Here is a 25154-nt window from a genome sequence, read left to right as displayed (position 1 = left end):
GTACTATTTCAGCTAAATTAAATCCAGTGCAATTCAATTGTTTGTATATTATCACGTGTCACATTTAGAAGATCTAATAGTACAGCTGTGCTTCAGGATTGCCTGTTGCAGGGGAGAGAAGATGAAGGTGAGCGAGCAATTCATAGCACAATTTTCTATCGTGTCAGAAATGATGCCGTCATTTGTGACCGAGGTCTAATATCAATTGGCCTGGTACACAGCAAATTAGCAGTGTTAATACAACACCTACAGTGTTCAATTTAACACTTCAAAAGTGTTGATATAATTCCACACCAAATATAGTTAAAACAACACTTTCTGAACGTGTTACATTTTTTTACACTGAGATGGTGTAAAAAAACAACTCTGATGGTAGATGATTGGAGATTTCATACTACGCTAGTGTGTAGTATTAAAATATTCATCCAGTGTTGTACTCCAAAAAATCAAACAAATACAACAAAACACAGTGGGGGGTGTGGGGGGGGGGTCTCTTTTTTGTTGTTTTTTTGGTTTTGTTGCCTTTTCACATAAAAAAAAAAAACATTGTTAAAGAAGTTATAATATACAGGCTGTCATCTGAAACTTTACATAAGCTTGAGTATCAAAGAAACAGTTTTCGGAATTTCAGCTCAGACTTTGATTATGCACAACTCTGAATGGTGTCGCAAGATGCACACATTCTGTATGGCCGACTCTAGCTTTACATGTGCATAAAAGGCAGCCACTTCAAGCATCATCAGTCACAGTATTGGGAGCTTGCAGAGTTGAGATAACCCCCTCTCCCCACTCGGTAGCACTCCCCCATGAAACTGCACATTGAGACCGAATCTGCTATTTATTATTCATAGTCAACATCACTTTTGCACCCTTAATGGATTTTAAGGCAGCGGGTATAAGACACATACGGTATCATGTCCATAAACGGAGTGATTATAGCTGCATTCTAAAGATCCACCGGTGTGTGTCAGTGGCATCATAACATTTTATCTGTTTACAAAGTTTTGACTACACAGTTTTAATAGCACAGTGAAGACAAACAGATTTGGACACCCAAGGTATTACTTACACAAGAAGTGGAAATGGGAAAAAGTTTTAGAGTGTGGACCTGTGGTATATATTTTATTCCACTTACAAGTAGTGAGATGTCATTGTTGTTTGATCTGAAAAAGAACTTGCATGGGAGGTGCTGTCAGGGGAGGCAGAACATCACCTGCACCATGAAGAATAAAAAGAAGAAGTAAAATTATTTTCGTTTTCTGGTCTGTGCTTTATTCATCATTTTCTATTTTAAACCACGACTGTCCATGATTTCATAGTAAGTTCGTTTTCTACCTGAAATAGCTCAAAGTTCAGTTCACAAATTTGAGTTTATATTTCAAAATTAGAAATGAACCTGTTCGTAGTTCTTTTTATTTTTATTTATTCTTAACAATGTGTTGCTGCGAGCAATTACCCTCAAAACACACACACACACACACACACACACACTAGTAGACGGGTGCAACTTTCTCCCTACGATCTCATGAGGGAAAATTTGTTGCTTGAATGCTCTTCAAGTGTTGAATGCTCTGAACTGGCCTTCCCCAAACTTTTCCAATAAAGTTAAAAGTATTACAAAAAACTTGCTTGGTATTTTCAATCTCCCCTTTTATCAAATCTTGTTGAAGTTGCGGGACAATATCACCCTTTTTGACTTTGTAATGTACTCACGGCGGCTGCAGGGCCGGTGCAGCTTGGAGGAAATTTAAGCATAGAATATGATCATTTCCCCCCAAAACTTATTATAGATGCACAACTTCATTCATTCACAAGAATGGCTTGTTGATAGAATTAGGCTTTCAACTTTTATAAGCCAGGTTTCCCAGTCTTTGTTGGACACACAAATCTTGAAAAGCCTCCACTAAGCCAATAATGTTTGTCCTTTGCTAACATTTAACAAACAATGTAAACGAATAAACTTCTGAAAGATCTTATGACTGCGAAAAACAAGAGTGTATTGCATTCATAAATTTGCATTTAAGAAAGTTTGTGTCACACTCACACAACAACAACACGCCAAGACCCACCCTTGAGGGTTTGTGGTGGATTTGGCACTTTGGCAGGTTTGCAGTTTGTGCATTAATGAGGCAGACATGACAGAAAGAGAGTTGCGATGTAGCACAGCACTCGGCGGAATTGACAGGAGCATAAGAGGTACATCTACAGCTGTCTGCTTGTTGCTATTGATCTATTATTAATGTCAGATTACATTTAGGTGGTGATTCATGCCGAGCTGTGTGTTGCACTGTTATTGTCATGCATAATGTCATTGAAACGGAATTTTCAACAAAGACACTGTGGAATCGATCCAACAAGGATCTTCGACTAGTGTGACTTTGCTTTTAAATACAGTACTGTAAGTGGACTGTAAAACTATGGAGGACTAGAATTGCCCAATTGAAAATATATCAATAACTAAATGACTAAATGTGAAAATAAAAACGGATATAAAAAATATAATTCGAAAAATTAATAAAAATAAATAAATATAAATGGAAATACAAATTAAATAACATTTGTATTACTTTTTTTTTTTATTATATTTTTTATATATAATTTGTTTAACATTTCTTCCTGACAGTATGGACCAAAACTGCCGAAATTCAAAATAAATAAATGACTAAAAGTGATTAAAAAATGAATGAAAAAATATAATTCAAAAATTAAATACAAATGTATTTGTTTATATATATATATATATATATATATATATATATGAAGTTTTTATTGTCACTTTTAGTCATTTATTTATTTAGTCATTTATTTATTTTGAATTTTGGCAGTTTTGGTCCTCCATATAAAAATGTGAGATAAAAAAGATGAAAACTACTTATAATCCCACAAGGGAATTTTAATTCTGCCTTTTTTGTGTGTTCCACACCACACAGAGCAAGGAGAGATTCCGGCCACTTGAGCTGCCCTTTCTCAAGGGTAGCTTGACTGTAAGCTTGTTCTTCAACAACTCAATACCTTTTTTTTTTTTTTTTGTCCACAGTGGGACTCAAATGCCCTCCAGTTGCAAAGCCCAGTTGTATACAGATGAGCTCCTACTTGGCATGTGACAGGTGGGGGAACTTTACGCTTGGAATGATGTTCCACCTTGGTCCAATCTACCTGTTCGCTGAGACAGGATTGAATGAAAATCCACTAATAAGTGAGTAATGCGTTCTGACATATTCAGAGGACAGCTTATCCATATCGGTAAAAATTGTATCTACTTTCAAAGTCTAATTCTCCAAGTATCAGCAACAAGCCTGTAGAAGTCTAATATATTCCTTGACTGCTATTTTAATTATGATCCAATACGGAAACTCCTTTATCTTTCCTTACTTTTCTTTTTTTAATGCCAGAGTTAATTTTTTAAAGTAAGAATAAATTGCAAGTGAACAGAAGGCATTTATTATTAAAATCTACCAATAGGCTCTTCCAATAGTTGCATCAAAATAACTGTTAAAGAATGATTAATATGATATGAATACTGACTGGTAATTGGCAGTCAGTTTATGTTGATTTAGTTACTTTAGAACAGGGATCATCAACGTGGAACCCCAGGCACCAGGTAGCCCCCAGAGCTTGTTCTAAAAATAGCTCATCACTGATGGGACAATTGTGATTCCCCAAGAATGTTGTAGTAGTGATCATTTGAAAATGTGCACATTGACAGATATTTATAGAAATCAAATGTTGCATATTGATCCACTTCCTAAATATTGCGAGAAATCATTCATATAAACGAATACCACTATAGCCCGGCCGATATGGCTTTCTTTAATCTGATAATGATTCTGATATTTGGATGACTAAAGTTCTGATAACCGCTAAATTAGATGATTAATTAAAAGAAAAATCAAGCAAATAAAATAACTTCCTTTTTTTTTTTTTTTTGCTCCCTTAAGACTTGCTTACATACAGGGTGATACAAATAACGGGAACTTTTTTTTAACAATCCTATAAAAACCAAGAGTGATGGAAGAAAAATATTTTAATCATAGTAATTGAAACCTCAAAACATGCCATTTAAGAAACAATGTTGGAATTTTTCTTTTTTTTTTCAATTACGTCCTGTATACGAATCCGTTGAAATCTGTTGAGATTCCTCGTTGACATCTCATTGTTTGATTGTAAATGGCATGTTTTAAGGTTTCAATTACTATGAAGAAAATATTTTTCTTCCATCACTCTTGGTTTTATTGGATTGTTAAAAAGTTTCCGTTTTTCTGTCACCCTGTATACGATCATTTGAACATTTGACTGTTTGCCAAGATTTTGTCCTTTAGTATTTGTTTAACTTTACAACAGACAGCAAATTCGGTAAAAATGAGCACAAATAAGAACCTGCCGTATTTTTCCTTTTTTTTTTTTTGAGTAAATATTGACTGCATTAATCACGTTAACCCGTCCGTGGGCAGTGTTTTATTTTGAAATGGCTTGGTCAGAACCAACAAAAAGCCAAAAAATGGTCACAATAACGCCTAGGGGTTAATCAGTTTCCAAGAAGTAGCTCTCCGCTTCAAAGGGGTTGGTGACTTGTAAAAATGTTGATGTATCTAAATATTTGAGCTTTTGTATGTAATGGGTACAATATGTATTTATTCCTGCTGAAAGAGAGGAGGAGGATGAGAAAAAACACAATTCATACCACTCACACCATTTAGGAGAACAAGATTACAAAACAACCAAACCTCTCTGTTGATTTTGTGTACATGATTAGCAAAACTTGGAAGGAGTATTCTCCATCTGCCATTTTTTCATTTTCCCTGGCGACTGGTGGAGGTATGCGCTTCTTTTGTGGTCTAGTTCTTTGCTTTTATGCAGTATTCAGGCTACAGTATTTTAAACTGTAAATTGGAGAGAAGCCAGTTAAGGGAGCGCTGGCATCTGCTGCAGATGCCTCTCAGTCACCTGCCCTGTGAGGTTTTCAAGTCGTCCGCTTCACATCTCGGCTCAGCTTGTGAGGTTGGTTGGACAAAGGGAAGTCCGTGCTTTCCTAATCAGACTTCTTCCCTTGCAAATAAGACGGTAAGCGGATCGAATGGATTTGTGAAAATGTCAAACTCTGATTTGTAACACGGTAGCGCAATCGGATTGGCGTAGCAAGAGTTTCATTTGCACACTACCATTCTGACATCTATCCTTGAATCGCTGTGTGGTGTGACCTGTGTGTGATGTCATATTTCATATTAATATAACAAGCGCCAGAGTGAAAGCTGAATTTCCCTTCAGGGATGAAAATTAGTATAACGCATTTAATTAACATAAAAATACCAGTCTATAGATATGTCTCCTGTCGGAATAAATTATCAGACCCATCTTTGAAAAGAGATCGGAAATCTCCCCGAGACGGACTTAATTATATCAGCTAAAGGCTTTGTGTTCTTTACAAATAACATCACACATAACACCTTTTGAAATTCAGATAAAAACATTATAAAAGTCAATACCTGAGAAGCAATTAATGTGTTGATTTGGGGGTTTGGTCTGCATCCACACACACACCTTTCATCGTAGAATTGAGTTGCCCAAGGGTCTTGAGTGACGAAAAGAAAGCCTGGGTGAGACAGGTGCATGAGTACAACATCAGCAGTCCAGTGAGCCATACAGGAGGAATTGATCTCCTAATTTATCAGGCAGTTCGTACTTCAGCCCGATCATGATCCCGAGCTTTTGGCCGAGGTAATGGCTGAGAAAATGAGTTTGTGGAGATGGAGATACAAGTGGCTGAATTATATTTGCCTCAACGAGCTGGCTGCCTTAGGGAGGAGGGTAGGACCTGTTCAGAGCTCGGGGCTGCCACTTTCACACCCACCATCTTGAGGAGGTGCAGCCACCTAATTGGGGCAATCTGAGGGTGTCTTCTATTTAGATGACCAAAGGCACCCTCGAGAGTTTGAATCTTTTCTTGAGAGAGAGATGCCTATGAAACAATACAATTAGCCATTTTAACTGAATTGAAGAAAAATGAGAGGAAATAGACAAATACGTGGTTAATATAAATATAATAAGTCTTTATTTTCAATGGTTTACATAAACATACTGAAACACCGAATCCTTTTTACTCCTGCTATGGAGAGGCTCTATGAGTACAAAACAATTAAAAACACCAGTGCAGCCTTCTTCTTTTCTTCATGGACACATTTCACATAGCTGCAATTCTTTATTGTACGTACATCATTGAAGTTTCAGCACAGTGAGCTGTAAAGGCAAGACATGCTTTTTCTTTGAAAAAGTGTTTTTTTTCCTTACAAACTGAACTAGCATGCCATGAACAACAATTCCTAAATCTTACACATATATTCTTCAGACATTTTTTCTTCTTCATTATAACATATAATAATCATTGAACTTCAATTACCTTCTCATTTCCCTTGAGCCCGCTGGGTAGCAAAGTGGTGAAAAAGAGCATGTCAAAGAACAAGTAGCATAAATTAGCATTGAAGTGGAAGAGCAGAACTTAACCCTCTCTGTACAAAACGCAAAATCAGTCAATGGTACCAAATTAAAACAAATGAAATTACAGTATGTTTTCTTTTTAAACAATACAAAAAATCAGCGAAAACCAATTGTCAAAATAGGAATATCATGCCATTAGTCGGATTTTAAAGCTCACAGCTACAAATCAACATGGTCAACTCTCAAGTCATCCTGTCATGATAAATTCATTCATATTCAAGTCTCTTGCTGTTGCACTTGTGTGAGATTTAATAACTGTGCGCTTGCATGCATACACACATACACGCGCACATACACAGCCAGGATTATAGAAGAGTTTTAAGGTAAAGGGATTGAGGCTAAATGGCGTTTGAAAGTTATTTGAGTGCAGAAGATGACCTTCTCTATGACAGTCTTAAGGGCTACATATGGAAAATGGACATGTATAAAACACTATTGAAAGACGAGTTTGCTTTTTTTTTTTAAATTATTATTATTATTATTATTATTTAGAAACTACTTCAACCAAGGAATAACTAGACATAGACAGAAGACATGACCGACAAGGTGTCAGTGATTTGCCGTGCATTCTGGGGTATACTCTGGTCATCGGCGCAAACCCGCGGTCTTGCTAGTTACCTAGGGCGAGCTTTGCTGACTATTTTGGAATATCCACTTCTGGAAAACGAAAAGAATCTCCTCACTCAGAAATAAAGAGAGACAGAGAGAGGGGACCTCAGGCAGCTGAGAAGATTCAGCTCAACTATCTCCTCTTTTTTATTTATTTTTTTATGTATTTACTCCCCCAAAAAATAAAACTTCAAACTCATAAATTAAGTGATGTACGGAAGTAATACTAGATTACAAATAAATCATGCTATCAAAGTAGCAGCCATGGCTAACGTTGGCTTGTTTACAGGGCTAATGCTAACGTAGTAGTGCTAGCGCTGTTATTTTATTGAAGCCGGACTAGGGTGACCAGATTTTCAAAATTTAAAACCAAGACACTATACTTTCCTAAATATATAAAATATGCAATAAATTATCAACAGTAACTATTTATAATAAACTTAATCACTGTGTTATTGCTTTAGCTAATGCTAAATGACAGTTAAACAGCACTAAACAAGTTGTGCCTTTACCATTATCCAACCTTTTTGTTTGGTCACGGCAACTATTGGAAGCTGGCTGTGCCGTTTCCCTCACATTGGAAATATTCGAAAAGCTCAGCCTGCATAGGGTCTGACCAGCGACTGCGGCGTTAGGCTAGTAGGACTACATTTCCCATGATTCTTAGATATGGAAGAAGGATGTGGTCAGATTAGTCATATGAATCGCTATGTGTGATTGACATATACATGGCCCAAATAATTAGCTTGCTGACTGTACTAAAAATAAATAAACAAAGGGACACCGGGAAGGCACCTGCATAAAACTTGGACAAAACCATGGGTCTGGCGAAATCGCAAATCAGCACTGTACCGTATAACACTGGATGTCTGGTCACCCTAAGCTAGCTAAAAACTGTAAAATCTCCAATTAAGCGCTAAAGAGAAATTGACCACTGTATAACAAAACAAAAATAAACTCACACTTTTCACACTGGGGGTTCTATTGAGGTTCCATGGAAGCTGTTTTGGTGCTTGGATATGAATACTAGAGTGTTATTTATTCATGGCTTTAAAGTGTGTATGCTGCTTTGCAGTTCTCTTCTACTCCTTGCGGGCCTCATATACTGTATTGGTGATGCCCCTCATTAAGCAGCAGTTGCAGTGACCCCCACTTAATAAGGATTAATGCAGGATCAGCTTGAACTTTTTGTTAAGACAAACTTCCACACAGCCATTCCCACCTGTCTCTTATTGATTTCAGTTATTACTGAGCAACCGTGTGTGCATGTGAAACCACTGGAGACGAGTTAAATCAAGAATCCTAAATAAAGTTGGATGAGGACACACGGTTGAGTGGAAATTGAGGAAATGTGGGAGGGAGGCAGTAACAATGAGGTGAGATACAAGATTGTATTTGTCTAAAAATATGCAATGGTAGAGAAAATGAACAATGATAATTCATATGCTGGATTAGTAGGTTTGATTTTACTGCACTGCCCCCAAAGTTTATTGGTTCTTCATTCATTCTTGTGTTGCTATGGTGACCTCACCAATATTGTCGTCCAATTAGCTACTTTTTAATTTGAGACTACACACTGTAGTTTCCGAAGCAGCATCAAGGGTTAAAGGTAAATTGAAAATCCTTCCCACTCACCTCTAACTCGAACAATAGAAAAGCACTCTTGTACAATCACATCATTGACATACAAATGAAAAACGTGGGTTGTGCTGTCAAAGATGTTTGGGTCATTGAAATGAGTGCAACTTGTGAACTGTTTGGTAATGATTCATCATGTGTGAATGCCCAATAGCTTTTAGATAGAAGTTATATTGAAGTGGTTTCATGGTGTTCCGGATGAGTGATTACAGATCTTAATTGTTTAATGAAACACAGAGAAATCAATCTATTCAAGTTAGGCGAGTTTAGCAAGAGGCAATGTTAGATAGCCGCTGGTGGCTTCATTTCTCGCTGTGACGACATTAGAAGTCCAGGTATGTCAAACTACGCACCTACCATGGTCCACGTGGAAAAACATGGCAGATGAGCAAAAAATATTGTAAACAACAGTGTTTTGTACTTAAATGTTTGTAGCCTGAATTGTTGTTGTTTCTACTTCAATTGTGGTGAAGTGTTGGTTATATGCCGTAAACGCTCTTTATTGCCTCCTATAGTCTGGGAGAATATAGACTACAGCAGGGACAAGCCACGCTGAGTAAAGGCTGCACTCCGCCAATAAACTAAGAGAAGAAGAAGAAGAAGAAAAAGAAAGAGATGAAGAAGAAGAAAACAAAAAAGAAGAAGGGGAAGGAAATGAAATAAGGGGACAAAGAAGAAGAAGAAGAAGGAGGAGGAGGAGGAGGAGGAGGAGAAGAAGATCACCCAAAACTGTTCTTGTTCTTCTTCTCTACTTAAATTGTGGTGAAGTGTTGTTTATATGCCGTAGACGCTCTTTATTGCTTCCTATAGTCTGGGAAAATATAGACTACAGCAGGGTCAAGCCACGCTGAGTAAAGGCTGCAATCCGCCAATAAACTAAGAGAAGAAGAAGAAGGAAACAAAAAAAGGGGACAAAAAAGGAGGAGGAGGAGGAGGAGATGAAGGAGAAGAAGAAAAAGAAGAACAATTCCTTCAGAACTGCGAAATGTAAGAAAATCTTATTTTTAATACTTAATTTGAGCTGGTTACATCACTTAATAAAGTTTGTTTATTTAAAATAATTTCACCACTCACTAGTTTGGGTGAAATTGCCTGATCCTATAATAATTTATGGTCCTAAAATATTTAAATATTTAAATTTTGTGATTACAGAGGCGCCTTTAAAATAACAATAACAGATTGACGACTACCGTTTGGGTCGGCTTGAAATAATGACGGATTGCCGATGACGTTTGGGTGTCCCGACCATGGAGCACCAAAATTCATTGACGCGCCCACCTCTGCAAAACACCTCCAAGTATTTACAAATAAATTTGCGAATAAGCAGTGTTCAAATGACAACGCCTTCATATTCTTACGTTCCTATCATATATTATATCAACATCTAGACTTTCACAGCTGCTAAGCAAGAACGGTATAAAACACACGCAAAAGAAGGTAGTCGACACCGAGACTTAAAAATGAAAGAATGGAGGAGAGTGTCTTACTGTCCACTGGAATGTACATAAGAGCCATGTCGTCAGTGGGAATGTGGAGGTGGGTTTATTGTCTTGCTGGGGGTGTTGAGGGTAGTCTCGGATGTGGCCACTAGTCATAGTGGTGCTTCAGTCAAGCCCTCCAGGGGTAGGGTTGTAGCATTGCCAGTGGGGCGTTGATCCTCCTGATGATGCGGGGATGCGTGTGCGCTGGCAGCCAGGCTGGCGTAGGCAAGGTGACAGTCCGTGTGCAGAAAGGGGGGGTAGTGTTGGCGGTAGCTGATGTATGCAAACAATAGCCCGATCACTCCTCCAACAAAGGCATCTGTACAGTCACAGAAGGGCGTGTATTCTTAAGCATGTAGCCATTGTTAATTTTAGCTCTGTAACACCTGCGACACAAGCAACAATTAATTCAGTGCAACAGAATGTGTTATACTAGAATGTGTTATACTGCCTCAGTGTGCATATTCTTTAAAAGTTAATGAAAATGAACTGGAATGCAAAACAAATAAGCTGCAGCGGTCTCAAGTGGCTATGGAAAGGCTTCTGTAACATATTGTAACTATCCATCCAAATCCCATCACACAAGCTTGGGGAATATAAAAAGACCTCAGCCCTGTGGCTCTAGCTACAAACTCAGAAGGAGACACTTCGGCGCTATACAAATGCTATATGCTCTTAGCTCTTATTAAACTCTCTATTTCTCTCTCCTCCTGGCTGAAATGAAATGCCAATTCCCACCATTCACAAACTATATAATGCATGAGCTTATGCTATGAATGTTTCATTGACTCCTGTCAAATACATTTAACAGTCCGAGACCTAATGCTATCAATTAATGTGATGGCCTCACAGTGACGGCGATCGGGAGGCATGGCTAAGCCTCAAAAGACCCAGCTCACATAAAAAGTGCAAAGGGATGATGGGACTATTAGTATTTATCAAGCAGGCCGCAGCTGCCAGGCTAATGGTGTTTCCCAGCTTGTGTTTACACTGAGAGTAGACGGAGGCCCCTCAGGTTTAATGGGCTGCACTATTGCTGCATATGCTGACACTCTGCTGGGAGGGAGGGGACAACATTTGCGGAGAACAAACGAGTGACAATGGGACTCTGTGTGAGCAGTTTTTTTTGAGGGGGGAAATGTGTCTTCTTTGGCTGTTAAAAGTGTGGCTAGTCTTCAGTTCATTAGGCAGTTTTAGTGTTTGTGTTCAATCGCATAAGTGGTGGAAGTGGTTGCCCCTACAGTCGTTTTTGCCTGCTGCATTATGTTTACATATGACGTATGTGGCTCACTTCCACACTGTCCAAGAAGAGCAAGAAATATGGTAGCCCTCAAGGCTCAAAAGGCTCAATACTGAAATGCTGAATGGAAGGATTACCACAGGTTAGGTGTTGACGACAGTGGTGTGGCTAATTGTAATTCACCCCAAAATTGCTACATTTATGACAATTCTTTTCACATAAAGTAACACAATTTATTTTTTAAAATAGTACTAATGCTAGTTGGAGTGTTTAGTGGTATATGTGCTTGTTAAAAATCGAATGGCATGGAATGCCACATTCCGTATGGATCGTAGAGTCCTGTAAAAGTGCAGACACGTATGAACAATTCAAATTGTGAGGACCAACATGCACCTCATGTTGAATCAAGCCATATGAGGAGAACTCACAAGTCTTTTACTGAAATTAGAAGGGGATTTGCATGCCATTTCTGAGATCTACGTGCCTGAAATAAATCAGATTGTTCAATTAATCAAGTACATGAATAAATTAATATTAAAATGGTTTTAGCATTGAGGCTGAATCATCCGCATTTGGTACTGTAGCATATTTGAACAATGTAATCTGAACCACATTTCTTTGTTTAGTAATTTAAATATGCATGGCAAATGTTTTGTAATTAATTAGGGATGGAAATTACAAACAGTAAACATTTATGACTGGCAAATACATTTGAACGTATTTGCAAGTATGTTCAACTTCGGGTCGGTGTTGGTGATATTTTCAAATGAAACCCGGACCCCCTACTTGTCTTAACTTTCTCGTCAACACAAGGTGCGTACACCAGCTCACTAAAACTGATAAATACCACCTGACAATGCTGTCAAAATAGAGCATGGATTTTTTCATTCATCATTTTCTCTCCCATACATTTGGAATGTAATCTTTCCATCTTTCTAGACAGCACTAATGAATATTTTTACAGGGTGCTATATCAAATCCTCACTCACTTACACTGAAGCAATTATCCGTGCTGCTCAGTTAAAAAATACACGCAGTCACATAAATATGACAAAGCTGTTTGGAAGATTTTGGTTCTTGTTCATGTCATTTTAATTCTTGGGCTACTATGCATCATCTTGACATATGGAGGCGCATTTTTTTGTTTGTGTTTCATACACTGATGAGTGCTGTGCTCAGATTGACTTTCAGGGTGGCACAACCAAACGCACACTCTCAGTTGTCTTGCATGAAATGTGGCACTTCATTCAGTTTTTGATTAAACAAAAATCTAATGAAATAAATAATCAAGTCAGGGGATGAATTGCAAGGTTGGTGTTGATGACCACCTTTCCTGAACATGATTAATCCTTGATAAATGTTTTCTTTTATTTTATTTACCCAGGCGTTTTTGTTTTGTTTCTGACCTTGCCAGTGGTGCTTGTAGTCACAGGTCCTGGACAAAGCGATCATCATTGCGCTGTAGAGGGGCAGCACCATGGCACAGAGGCGCCAACTACGACCTCGACCCTGATCGGTAAAGCACTGCAGCTTCCCCGCAAGGTAGAAGGAAGTGAATCCAAGCCCTGAGAATGCAACTAATTAAGACAAGACAAAGACAAAGAGGTCAATGTTCAAATTCCTCAGGTTGCCCCTTTCCTTCCTCATTGTGTTTTTCTTTTAAAACGGATCCATCGCAGAAATGTCAATATGTGGCAGTTGATATTGGTGACAAGTCCAGGGTATACCCCATTAGTCAGCTGGGATAGGCTGGACAAGCAGTATAGGAAATGGATGGATGGATTGACAAGTTGATGAGAGTATAGCAAGAAGCCAAAAATCTCATCTGAAGTCAATCGAGATGGCTTGCTTAATCGGAAGGAGATTTTAGGGCTGCCACATTTCACACTAACAGTATGTGAATGTTCCATCTGTTTCCTAGATGAGTGTTCTGTATGAGACACAGAATAGGAGTCGAAGTCGACCTTCATTCGTAAGTGTCAAATGCATTATTAATGGTGCAACAGAGATGGGATTGTGACGGTGTGAATGGGAATAGCCAAAAGCTGCGGTCAGGGGGGTTTGGTTTAGCACCAGACAAGTAAATGACACAGCATGTTGGTAGCTTAAAATGGCTTAATGGAGCTGAACTGGAATGAGAAATGAATGTTCCAGGAAAGAACAAACACATGTACACAATTTCTATTATGTAGTTGACCGGATTTGCGTATCAGTTTAAGTGTCAAGTATTTGAAAGGACAACATTGGATTAGCAGAGGAGGATTCGGCGGACAACAATTACCACTCATCACTCGCTCAATTATAGGAAGCATAATTTAGTACACTTCAGCATCCCACCCTAAAACTGACATTTTAATTTCTCATTAAATCACCTTTTCTGGCTTGTGTGTTTGTGTGGAGACAACACAGCTTTTTTCAAAGTGAGTAAAACAAAAACATGAAAAATTGATGTGTTTGTTTTTACAAATTGCAGATAATCTTATTATTCTAAAAGCCGCTTCACCCGCAGAATGATGAAAAACAGAAAACAGTGAGACAACAGGCACAGAGATGAAAAAATGACCACTACGACCTTTGACGCCAACTGTTGTTGTAGAATTTTGAGCTTGGCGAATAAACCTGCTTGAGTAAGAACATTTTGAATAGAAACCTGAAATGCAGAGCTACCCTGAAGTGGATCAGAGTGGAAAATTGTTAGCGTATATACACACACCGGCTATTTGCAAAATGTGCTCTGAGGCGGCTCATGGCAGGGCAAAAGCCAGCTCGCCTTGGAGGAAAATGTTTCTACCTCCATGGTGGTGACCTGCAACCTTGCAACCGCCCAGCTATCAGGTCATAGGTCATTCATTTTTACCACCTCAAATAATGTAATTCCAATCAATGTCAGTACTTCTTCCAGACTCAGTAAAATATGCCTATGGCATAAAATGAACTTTTTACATACTAATTTAGTGGACCTGTTCAGGTCAGTTGGGCCAAAAATAAAAAGAAGAAGCCAATATTGGAGTGGTGGAAGAGACCCAGGATGCTCAACAGGCACACGAGTTAGGTGGTCAAAACAGTTGACTGGCCTCAGGCGTTGGCAACCCACACTAGATTGATTACTTTACACTAAAACGTACATTTTGGGCACTTTCTACTGAGTAATGATTTCCATACCTCACAAACAAAATGTATTCAGGATGGAGACTATTAGTTCTCTATAGTATTTACTCAGAACACAGCATTCTGATTTGTTAAGAGTTATGTGGATGGCTGTAAAGGAATCCAGAAACTGATCGAAGGAACAATTCTGCAGACGAGTTCTTCTGTCTTTTACACGTAATCTATATAAGGCGTGGAGCACCTAGAACTGTAAATAATTCACCACACCATGAAACTGTCTCCACAGAAATCAGTCAAACAGCTCAGGAGGATGACCGCCAAAATAGAAAAGACTCAAGAGGAGATCCTAGCCTGGAGATGAGGCAATACTTTACTTAGCTTTAATTCTGCCCACGTGCATTCCAATTCTCACATTTTAACATCACTTACTCACAGCTATTCCATTTATGCAAACTTTTAATTATTTTCCTTTCTTTTGTGCAGAAAATATGGCCATGAGATATTTTTGTCCATAAACGGTCTTTCTTGTCTTTATCTTACTACTAAATGATGTTGATATTAAGCCATCTTGATAATACGAACTGTCTCTGCAAGTTTTTCCTCTTGCCTGTTTAAACAGTTCACACAGAGGACCCATTAGATTCTGATCAGGGGCTTTGTGGGTAAGCTTGGAAAAGCTGGCAGTGTGGAGGAAAAAGGGCTAAAACCTTAAAGAGCATCTGGAGAATTACAATGATAGGAATATGCATATTACATTAGTGGGAAGCGTCATGGTGTCTCCATGTTGCCAAGAATACTAGAATTTGCTCATTCATTTTGAGCAGAGGTTACTCAGGGATCCCTGTAGGTGTATATAATAACCAGAAAGAAGGCAGCAGCAGATGGCCATGGAAGGACAGAGATAGACAGAAAGGGGACATCGCTGAAGCGTATTTGCTTCATGCCTTTGAGAAGCCTTGAGAGATACTAAAACCATTGGGACAAAAATATTGAATACAATTGTGAGGAGATGTTTGCAGCCTGATTGTTTCTCTTTTTTTTTTTTTTTTCTTCTCAGGAGAGCTCAGTATTGTTCATTCGATTTGACATCATCATTGCTCTCCTTTTTTTTTTAAAAACAAACAAACAAACAAATCAATTAAAAAAAAATTAATAAATGTTTTTTTTTTAAAATATATATACATATATATACATATACACACATATATATATATATATATATTTTTTTTTGTGTATGTGGGTGAGTATGTGTGTGTGTGTGCGTGCGTGCGTGCGAGCGTGTGTGTATTCATCAGTTCACCTAAAGCCCATTAAAAAAAAATCCCATACTAATAATATAATATAATAATAAATTGCCAAATGCAGAAACATCAATGTAAGTTATCACGATGTAGTGGCTCTCGCTAACAGACAGAATTAAGTAACCGGAATTAGGTTAAAAAATTCTATATACGTAGACCATGTTTCTATAAATTTTGATATTTGGTTTTTATTTGAGGCAGATATTTTTTCCATTAAAATGGGATTTATGAGGAGGTTAGACCATTGGTCGATATTCAGAGTTTGTTTATTTTTCCAGTTAACAAGAATTGTTTTTTTAGCGATAGTAAGGGCTACAAGTGTAGATTGAAATTGTTTATGTGGTAAGTCAGTTGTTGTTAGGTCACCTAGCAAACACAAGTTTGGAGATAAAGGTATCCTACAGTCCAAAATAGCGGAGAGTTTTTCTAAGACTTTAGTCCAGAAATACATAACCGGAGTACATAACCATAAAGCATGAACATAAGTGTCTGTAGTGTTTTGTAAGCATTGGAGACAAATGTCGGAGTCTGAGAGTCCCATTTTCTTCATCAGCCTGATTGTTTCTCATCTTCAAACGAGCGGGTCGTTCAAGTGAAGGAAGACGTTCTGCACCTTTGACTGTTGCTTAGATCACCCAGTGGAGATGAAAGCGGTGACAAACCAGAAACGTTAGGAAAATCGTTTTGTGTTTAAATGTTTAAATAAATCAAAATAGAGACATTATCTACACTTTAAAAAGCGAATTGTTGAACCAATTTAAGATTACAAATTGAATTGTTGACCAACTTGTCGTGTTGGAATTTTTCTGCCAAAATGATAATAAGAACAAATAGAAGAACAATAATTTAGCAAAGAAACTTTTTTCAGTGGGTGGCAATAAAGGATTTTCTGGGCTGGATCTGACCCCCGTGCCAGCCCAATGTCCTGTGGTGTTGAATTTCATCTTTAATTTAAGTAACAAAAATATGCCTTTCACCGTTCAGGATTTTCAGACTTTTCATGGAGAATACACTTTTTAGGTTCTTCATGAGGTTCAGAGTTTCGGTGCAGGATATGTTTTGCCACTTCACTGCAGCCACCTGGTGTGGCAAATGTAGGAGGAAGGTGTGGGGACTCACTAAAAGCCTACCACCTTTGCATTTTAAGATTGTTTTTCTTGCTCACAATTGCATGCATCAACATTAACTTCACACCAACTTCTTTGAAATCACAGACAATAGAGCATTGTGGGTAAATTTGACATTAACAGTGTCATTCTATGCCAAATTATCCAGTGCCTTTAATCAAGCATATTTAGATTTGAATGAAACTTGATGTATTATTTTGATAGTGATGGCGTAACATAAAATCTCAAATTTTAGGTCAGATGGAATAGAGATTTGGGAGCTATGGCCCGCCGAATGTGGACATTTTTGGCAAAAAGGGGTGTGGCCACCTACCTTTGAACCCTTATAGCTCATGAACTACTCGGTCAATCGTCACAAAACAGGTATTGTTGGAAAAGGAATTCATTGTTCTCTAAAGCATATACAAGTTTCTGCAAATTTTTTGGGGGGGTAGTGGTAGTGTTTAATGGGTTGTCCAATTTCGTTTTCAGAATTTATGGGTGGTTTTGGTTCAAGTCTGAGACGATTGTAGAGCAATGTTGTGCAAGTACTTGTCTTATTTTGGAGTGTACAATTATATGGGTTTACACATGTGCTCATATTCATGTCAATATTCCAACTGCACGAAATAAACAGTGGAAATTCTAAGGTTCACCGTTAAAGAAATTCTGCCTAAATATTGCCAAAATCCAGAAAACAACCATAGTTACGCATCTTGGCTTCTTTAGGGAAAAGGTCAATCCAAATGTTTTGCCTGACAAAGACAAAAATTAATAATAAAAGAAATAGAAAAATCACAAATTGGGAACTCATTATGTATGTTTAACCTGCATGCTCAATCAAATCAAATAATGTGAATTTTTACTTACAAATTGGGGTTTTGACTTATCATGTCAAAAACAAAGATTTTTCCAATTTTGTACATCACTACATACAGTAAGATCTTATAGAGTCACAAAATGCCATATTTTGGCAGTGCCATATGCTGAGTATTCCTTTCATTAGTTTTTTTTTAGCAGAATGGTGCTGACAATCTAAAAGTAGCCATTGAGAGCAGCTGGTGGGTTTAACAGTGTACTTCCCCTCCCACTCACGCAACGATAACAATTAAATTGGTTGGCAATCATTTTGGAAACACATATTAAGTGTGCAAAAGGAGATGAAGGTAGTGGTTTGAGAATTGTCCACCACTGCATAATATTTTAAAACCCTTTTTTTTTTTTTAATACAGTAATATAGCGATCTAAGGAGTATGACCCACACATACACATACCTTCCATTTATATTCTAATTTGATCTGTTACCCCTTCCATTACAAGAAGAGCATCACTCCTCACCAGCGCATATTAACCAACCACTTGAACCGACTCTTTATTATCGCTCCTCCATAAGCTGAATATCAATTTGTTAAAGTAGCCTTAATTTCTATGATGTACATTTTACAGTTTTTCATTTTGTTATGTCTCTCTTAGATGGTACAAAGACACACAGTCTGTATTAACAGATCACATCTAGTTTAAATTACACAGACTAATTTGACAAGAGGGATATGAATAGGAAAGAAATCTTTCTTTTCAATCTAGCATTATGACTGCATTTATTGCAATATACATTTCTCTTTATTTGATGTGTTTACTCCAAAGTATTAAGGGCGATCTAATGACAGAAAACCCTTAAAGCTTAATAGTCTTAAATACATACTGTCTCTAAAATGGATTTTTGTTGGCGTATATATCAACATATTTCATCTCACCCTCGGACCAGTGACCGATGATGCTTTGTTGAATCAAGATGCCACTTTAGTTTGGAGATGTTTGTCTCTTGTCTAGCTGGTTTGTCCCAGTAAAAGCTTAAAAAATATTAAAACATTGCAACAAAGTTGTGGTGAAGATGGACACAGACGGAAGATTGGATTCTCCCGTCAGTCCAGATATGCTGGCACATGGGTGCCCCTCATGTTCCCATCTTGCAGTTCTCGCAATTACACTCATTCACACTGTGCAACATCATAAGGTTATTAGTCTTGCAGTGGAGATGGATTTATTCTGCACACAGTGCTGGTAAATATGACAGAAAAAGCTGTCCGACTAACAGTGTCATTTCTTTTGGAACATGTCCAACACTTGAAAGCAGACATTTCTCAGAGCAGATGTCTGAGAAGCTGATTTAATTTTTCAACAAAAACATTCATTTCAAATCAGTCTTGGACGCTAAAGAAATATCCATCAATCCCTTTTTCATACCACTTGTCTTCGTTAGCGTCACGGGTGAGCTGCAGCCAAGAAGCCAGGTCCTCCATTTTACCAACTGAGATGTCACGGAAAACTTTTTTCAAAAAAAACGTTGTTGATTCCAATGCTTGTTAAATATTTCGGATCTCTTGGTGCTTTTCTGCTGTCATTTTAATGCTGGTCTGTGTCTTTGGTCCATGCAGCAGTCATATTTGAGCTCAAGTGAACCGAACCATACCACAGTTAATTTGCTAACAAACCCAAACCACATCTTCAAGTGGTCTCAGTCTGCTTGTCTGGTGCATACAAGAGGTCACATGACATGGTTCACACCCAGACTGAACTGCACTAGCAAGGCAATTATACTAGAATTTGTTCCAATCGAGCCAAACGTATGAACACTGCCTTAACGTGACCAGTCCAAATATGCAAGCAGATCGTGAAAAGTTAAGACAAGATGAAGAGGACAAGATGTTGCTGCTCAAGTATTATACTGGAACTGTAGCCAAATTACAGTGCTTTCTGTTATTTGAGATGCTCGGTGTGAACAAGGTTAATTTAGTCAACTTTGATGTCTGTACCAGTAACTTTTTGAAAACGCAAAGAAAAAAAAACTGATTGACAAGATCATTTTCATGCATATTTTGTCTTTGGACAAGATTTGTGTTTGGAGTCACAGACATAAAAAAATAAAAATTTAAAAATTTAAAAATAAGGTTGTGCAGTCTTTTGTTTAGCGATAAAAATGAATGGTAAGCAAACTTGGCCAAATGTGAATGCATGTATTGTTTTCTTTATTTTGGTCAAGACCACAGTAAAGGATTGTGTGAATAAAGCCTAAAGGCTCATTATAGTGAGTTCACACACTCAACAACCGGCCCTGTTTTCTGCTATTTGGCTTTGCTTAAGGTCACTGTGACAGTAATCAGAAAGCACACTAGCATTCCTCTTACATTTACAGTCATGTAAAAATTTCAGACCACCCTTGTTTTTTTCAGTTTTTGGTTCATTTTAATTTTTGGGTGCAATAATAGGTACGTTTGTTAAGGCAAATGATGACAACAAAAATAGTTCATAAGAGTTTAATTCAAGAGCTGATACAAGAGCTATTTTCCATTTTCTTGATTATGACCAAAATCACTTAAGTTCTTACATCAATAGATCTGGTTTTGTGAATGCCAAAAACTGTGTTTTTTCGGCATTCTGTATTAGTGACATGATGCGCAGTGAGTGGTACCAGTCATTCAAATGAACAAGAAATTGAAGAAAACAAGGTGGCCTAATAATTTTTTTTTCATGACTGTGATTGCCAATTTTCATTTTTCAAAAGTCGACCCTCTGTTTCCAAAGGACCAAATCCCTACAGATGAACTACTGCAGCTCCCTTTTCTTGAAAGGATGTCGGAACCTATTTACAAATACTGTTTTTGAATTGGAGAAAATATTTTTGGTGTGAAACTAAATGGCCAAAACCACAATGCTTTTAGTGTTTTTAACTTGAAAACGGTGTTTACGAGATCTTGGACCAATTGAAAGTTCTTCAAGATGCTGACACATACAGCAGAGACAGACACACTCATTAACTCCCATAATTTCGAGTTTTCAATTAACATCCAGTCAGTCAGGTGCAAAAAAAAAGGGACAATTCTATTCTCACCTTTTGGGTTCTCAATATCACCGCAATGGATTTGAAATGAAGTGAACAATATTTATGTGAACTGCAGATTGCTAGGATGGAAAATGTTTCTCTTCTAAGGGACACCATATTCATATTTGTCCCTTCCAAGGACACCACAATCATACACCCTGTCTTCTTCTCGGCACTCATAATTTTGTGTTGTTTCACAGTTTCTGCTTTTATGATGACAGTCAGTTTAACAGAGATAAAACACTATATAAGAATGCCAAAGAATGGAAGAATGGTCTTGGGTCACTTGGATTCTGACTTACGACTTCCCGTATTTTCCCCAGCGCCGGTGTTGCAACTGTTTCTATCTACTCCTGTTTGTATTAAATTGTAAACTGTCTTTGAGACTGCGATAATCATTTCACAGCTGTTGGCATAATAAAACAACAAAACAGCTGAACTTATGCCCTGTAAAAGGCTAGTGTAAACAAGTCTCTCTGCTTTACCTTTAGGGTAAAACATTTAATAAAAATCATTAATCAAATGTTCAAATGTCGTACTTTTGAATATTATGTTATCCTGTGCTATTAATTACAATTTGAAGTCTGGAATGCATTGACATAACCAAATGCTGGATTTCATCCCTGGTGATTCTCTACCAAGCCTCTACTCTAACTGTTGTGTAAACTGAACGCTTTGGGTTATTGTCCATCTGCACGGTGAAGCACTGTCAAATGAGTTCTGAAGCATTTGACTGAATATGAGAATATGAATATGATAATATTGCCTGTAGCACTCCAGAATTCACCCTGTTGCTGAATGGAGAACATGGAGAACTCTACATAGAAAATGCCCTGGCAGATTGAAAACCACTGTGCCTGCCCTCAAGCCAAATCTGTAGAGCCAAGTCTTTATAGACTGAGCTATTACCACCCCCTGCATAACTAAGCACAAGATATGGATTATTTGATCCCATGTTGGAAATATTTCCATCCTCACTGCTACTTTACACTTTACACTGAAGATTTAAGGAAGTAAATACTGTTTGTGGCAATTAAATGCATTCACAAGGGTTTTCCACTTTGCAAAAACATATACTGCAGTATGCTCTTAATTAGATGTGGAACAAAGTTCACACTCAAAGAGATGTTCACTTTGCCACAATTATGCTTCATCTGAACCCAAACATTTTCTCATAATACATTTTTAATTTTAATCATTCGCTCGAAACGATTGCTTGTTGAAAGTATGGCTTCTCTCCAGTATGTAATTGTAAGTAAAGCGACAACATAGATATTGAGGCATGTGCTCCTTGTAATCTTCTGAATGCTGCACAATAAATGAAATGCTCAGTGTAATTAACCCATTTATATTCTACACACAAAATGCAATATTTACATGCTCGATCCCACACAGTTCTTTTGTGTAGGGAAACCACTAAGATCTCTATGGCCAGCCGCAAGGATTCAAAGCATGCAAGGCTCTTTACATTAATCAACTGGACAACAGGAAACCACTTGAATTATTAAACACCCTTGTGAAGTAAAAGAGCTTGAGAAGAGGATGGGAAAATAACACTTTAGAAGAATGCTCGGGCACAGTAGATTACGAGCTAATATGTTTGAGCATGCTACCAGACAAGCTAGAAAACCAACCCTTAGATGTTCTTGTGAAAATATACTACTAAATTCTGAGTGACTTATTGAGCAAGTGAATTACTGTCTCCTGTTGTGTTTCACAAGCTAGAAGTGATGTGACTGCTACTTACAAGAGGAATGACTGCTGGGAAAACTCTTGCGACCTTCTGAGACCAGGTGTGGCTCTCCGGTGCACAGCATCTTTGCATTCACTTGTCCATCTGGGAAACACCGCTGGAAGTAATCAGGCCTCGGTCTGGGAGGAAAACACAAACATTAGACTGTTTTTTTGCCCATTTAAGCCGCATTTTTACCAAGCAGGACAGAACAATTTCTGTGAACTGTGAGTAAGCAGTGAGTCTTGTGTTGTGTACTATTCCTGACACTGAGGAGACAATTTTCGGTTGTACTAAATTGGTAGTGTGTCTAGCTCGACACTTTTCGAACTATGCCACTGTTGTTCTTACCCCAAGAGAAAGGTTCCAAATTAATACTGTGACTTACGGCTGAAGGAAAAGCATTGCTTCTTGTTTAAAGGTAGTGTCAGCAGATTGCTCTGTAGCATGTCGCCATTATTCCCTCCAATAATTTATAGAGTCAGAATTTTTATTGGCCAAGTGTGTAAAAACAGACAAGGAATTTGTCTTCACTACAGTCACAACCCATAAAAAAAAACATGATAATTAACCAGACCAATGACCAACAGAGGGAGACAAAACAGGAAGCCTGGCGGATCGCTAATTAGAGCCCCCTAGATTCTTAGGTGGGTAAAAGTAAAAAAGTGAGAAATTGGGGGGGGGACCATTTCAGCCTATCGTCCAATATTTCTATAGTGATTGTTTTCAGTAAGGTTGTGGGTGAACTCATCCCAGCTGATTTTGGGTGAGAGGCACTCAGACACGGCGCTCGGTATATGCTTATCACGCATCAACTGCCTGGGGGGGGGGGGCACCCCAAAAAATGAAGCTAGAAAAAAAGATTAACAATAGCAATTATAATAATATCAGTATGTAGTATTTAAAATAAAAAATTATAAAGCATACATTTTGTGTTCCTCCTTTTTTGCCCATATTGAGTGAAAATAAATACATTTCTTGGACATATGCGGCGCTAAAGGCAAAGGCCGAGAGTGCCTGGAGGGCATGCGAGAGCGCCTACTGCGTAGTCGGGATCGTTGGTTCGTCCCCCGAGTAAATTTGCGGTCCACTCCTGGAGCCCATATTGAGTGAAATCAAATCAATTATTTCACGTACGCGGAGGTAAAGGCAAGCCGAGAGCGCACAGTGCGTAACAGGTGTTGTGCCAATGACCCCCCAAAAAAGCTTTTTTAATGTAATAATAAACATTCTTTGTCATGTACCTGCTTTCTTTTTTGGCTGCAATTCCAAATTCTGACAATAAGGATGTGTACTTACTGAACTCCTTTATCAAAGTAGGTTGGCTTACACGACATTTGTCACAGTTCCGTGTGAATTCTGTGCCCCTTAAGTCCATTGTCAGAGCCTGTTTTGAAATGTATAATATCATTTTTCTTACCTTCCAACAATCAACTTGATAGTGTTTGTGAAAACTCCATTCAGGGCAAGAGCCAGCGACACTGCTGCAGGAGAGAAAAATGCAAATATAGTCGCACATGCATTGTACGGTCAGAGACACGCTGCTATAGCATTTCAATCACGTATGGCTCAAGAAACAGTCAAACATGATCCATCTTATGAATGAAGGCTTACTCACTTTCTAAGGTAATGCACAACCAAAAGGTTGTTGAAAACCCATCCTAACGCACACACACACCTTTCTTGAAGGCCACACACACAACATGATGAAACGCCTCACAATTTACAAGATGTGAAAGCATCTAAATCAGACCTCTGCCATCTTGCCAAAAAAGACAAGATCATTTGGAAATCCAAACAATGTCACTTCATGAATGGCGTACTGATGGTTTAGAAGCTCAGTCATTTAACATCCATTGAGCACATTTATCACTTTGATCAATGGTACCCTTTTTAATTGAAAGGAGATTTTTTTGTGTGTGTGCGTAATTTAAAACCTAGGTGTCCATGTCCGTGAGATGCTTTTGTCAAAAGTGTGAAGAATTATGGGACACTTTTCAACCTATTTTTCAAGCCTTTAAAAAATACAGTACATTGTTTTGAGGCATCAAATGAACCACTCCTCATCCTGCTCTGTCTACTGCCAGGAAAAATGTCGAATATTCCTAGGAACAAAGCTATTTTTCGAGCCCCCAGTCCAAAACATCTATTGCAAACTGCAAAGTGTATGTGAGTCCACATAAAGACAGTGAAATGATTATGTTTTCTCTTGGAGAGCTCGCACTTTTGCTGCATTCGCGGAATTTGGGAAGTGGGACTTTTCCGACTTCATACCAGGAAGTATGCACAAAAACTCCCCTGTCGAGTCCACAATGGCGAACCCCGTGAGGAGACAGAACGCAAATAGCAAAAGATAATTTACAAGATTTTCAACAGATACTTATTTGTCTTGATTTATTGTTACTTTGATTTATTTACATAGGTTCACTAAAACTCAATAATATTGAATGACGGCGTTGACCAGAACTTCAAACACTTTGATTGATTCTTACAGTATATAAAGGGCTGAACCCTTTTTGGTGAGGGACTCTCTAATTACCAGGGGGGGGGGGGGGGGATTGAAGCAG

General features: G+C 38.0%; 1 protein-coding gene and 1 long non-coding RNA gene across 3 annotated transcripts in view; one reads left to right on the top strand and one right to left on the bottom strand.

The window, feature by feature from the left end:
• On the top strand, positions 1-23493 carry LOC144061903 (uncharacterized). Its single transcript, XR_013296314.1, has 3 exons — positions 1-127; positions 3038-3196; positions 22577-23493. It is a non-coding gene; the product is annotated as an uncharacterized LOC144061903 (long non-coding RNA).
• Positions 6977-25154, bottom strand: part of plpp4 (phospholipid phosphatase 4) — a 43686-nt gene continuing 25508 nt past the window's right edge. The window contains exons 4-7 of one of the 2 annotated variants that reach the window (XM_077582820.1): positions 24008-24071; positions 22603-22727; positions 12867-13037; positions 6977-10539 (exon numbers count right to left, since the gene is read on the bottom strand). In XM_077582820.1, the coding sequence (XP_077438946.1) occupies positions 10331-10539; positions 12867-13037; positions 22603-22727; positions 24008-24071 (569 nt within the window). In that variant the 3' untranslated portion in view covers positions 6977-10330. The remainder of the gene's footprint in view (positions 10540-12866; positions 13038-22602; positions 22728-24007; positions 24072-25154) is intronic. The other variant, XM_077582821.1, reaches the window with a different exon arrangement.

Source organism: Vanacampus margaritifer, chromosome 12, assembly GCF_051991255.1.
Source record: "Vanacampus margaritifer isolate UIUO_Vmar chromosome 12, RoL_Vmar_1.0, whole genome shotgun sequence".
NCBI classification, from domain to species: Eukaryota; Metazoa; Chordata; class Actinopteri; order Syngnathiformes; family Syngnathidae; genus Vanacampus; species Vanacampus margaritifer.
Note: the sequence above shows the minus strand (reverse complement) of the source record. Positions and strands in the feature narration are given on the sequence as shown.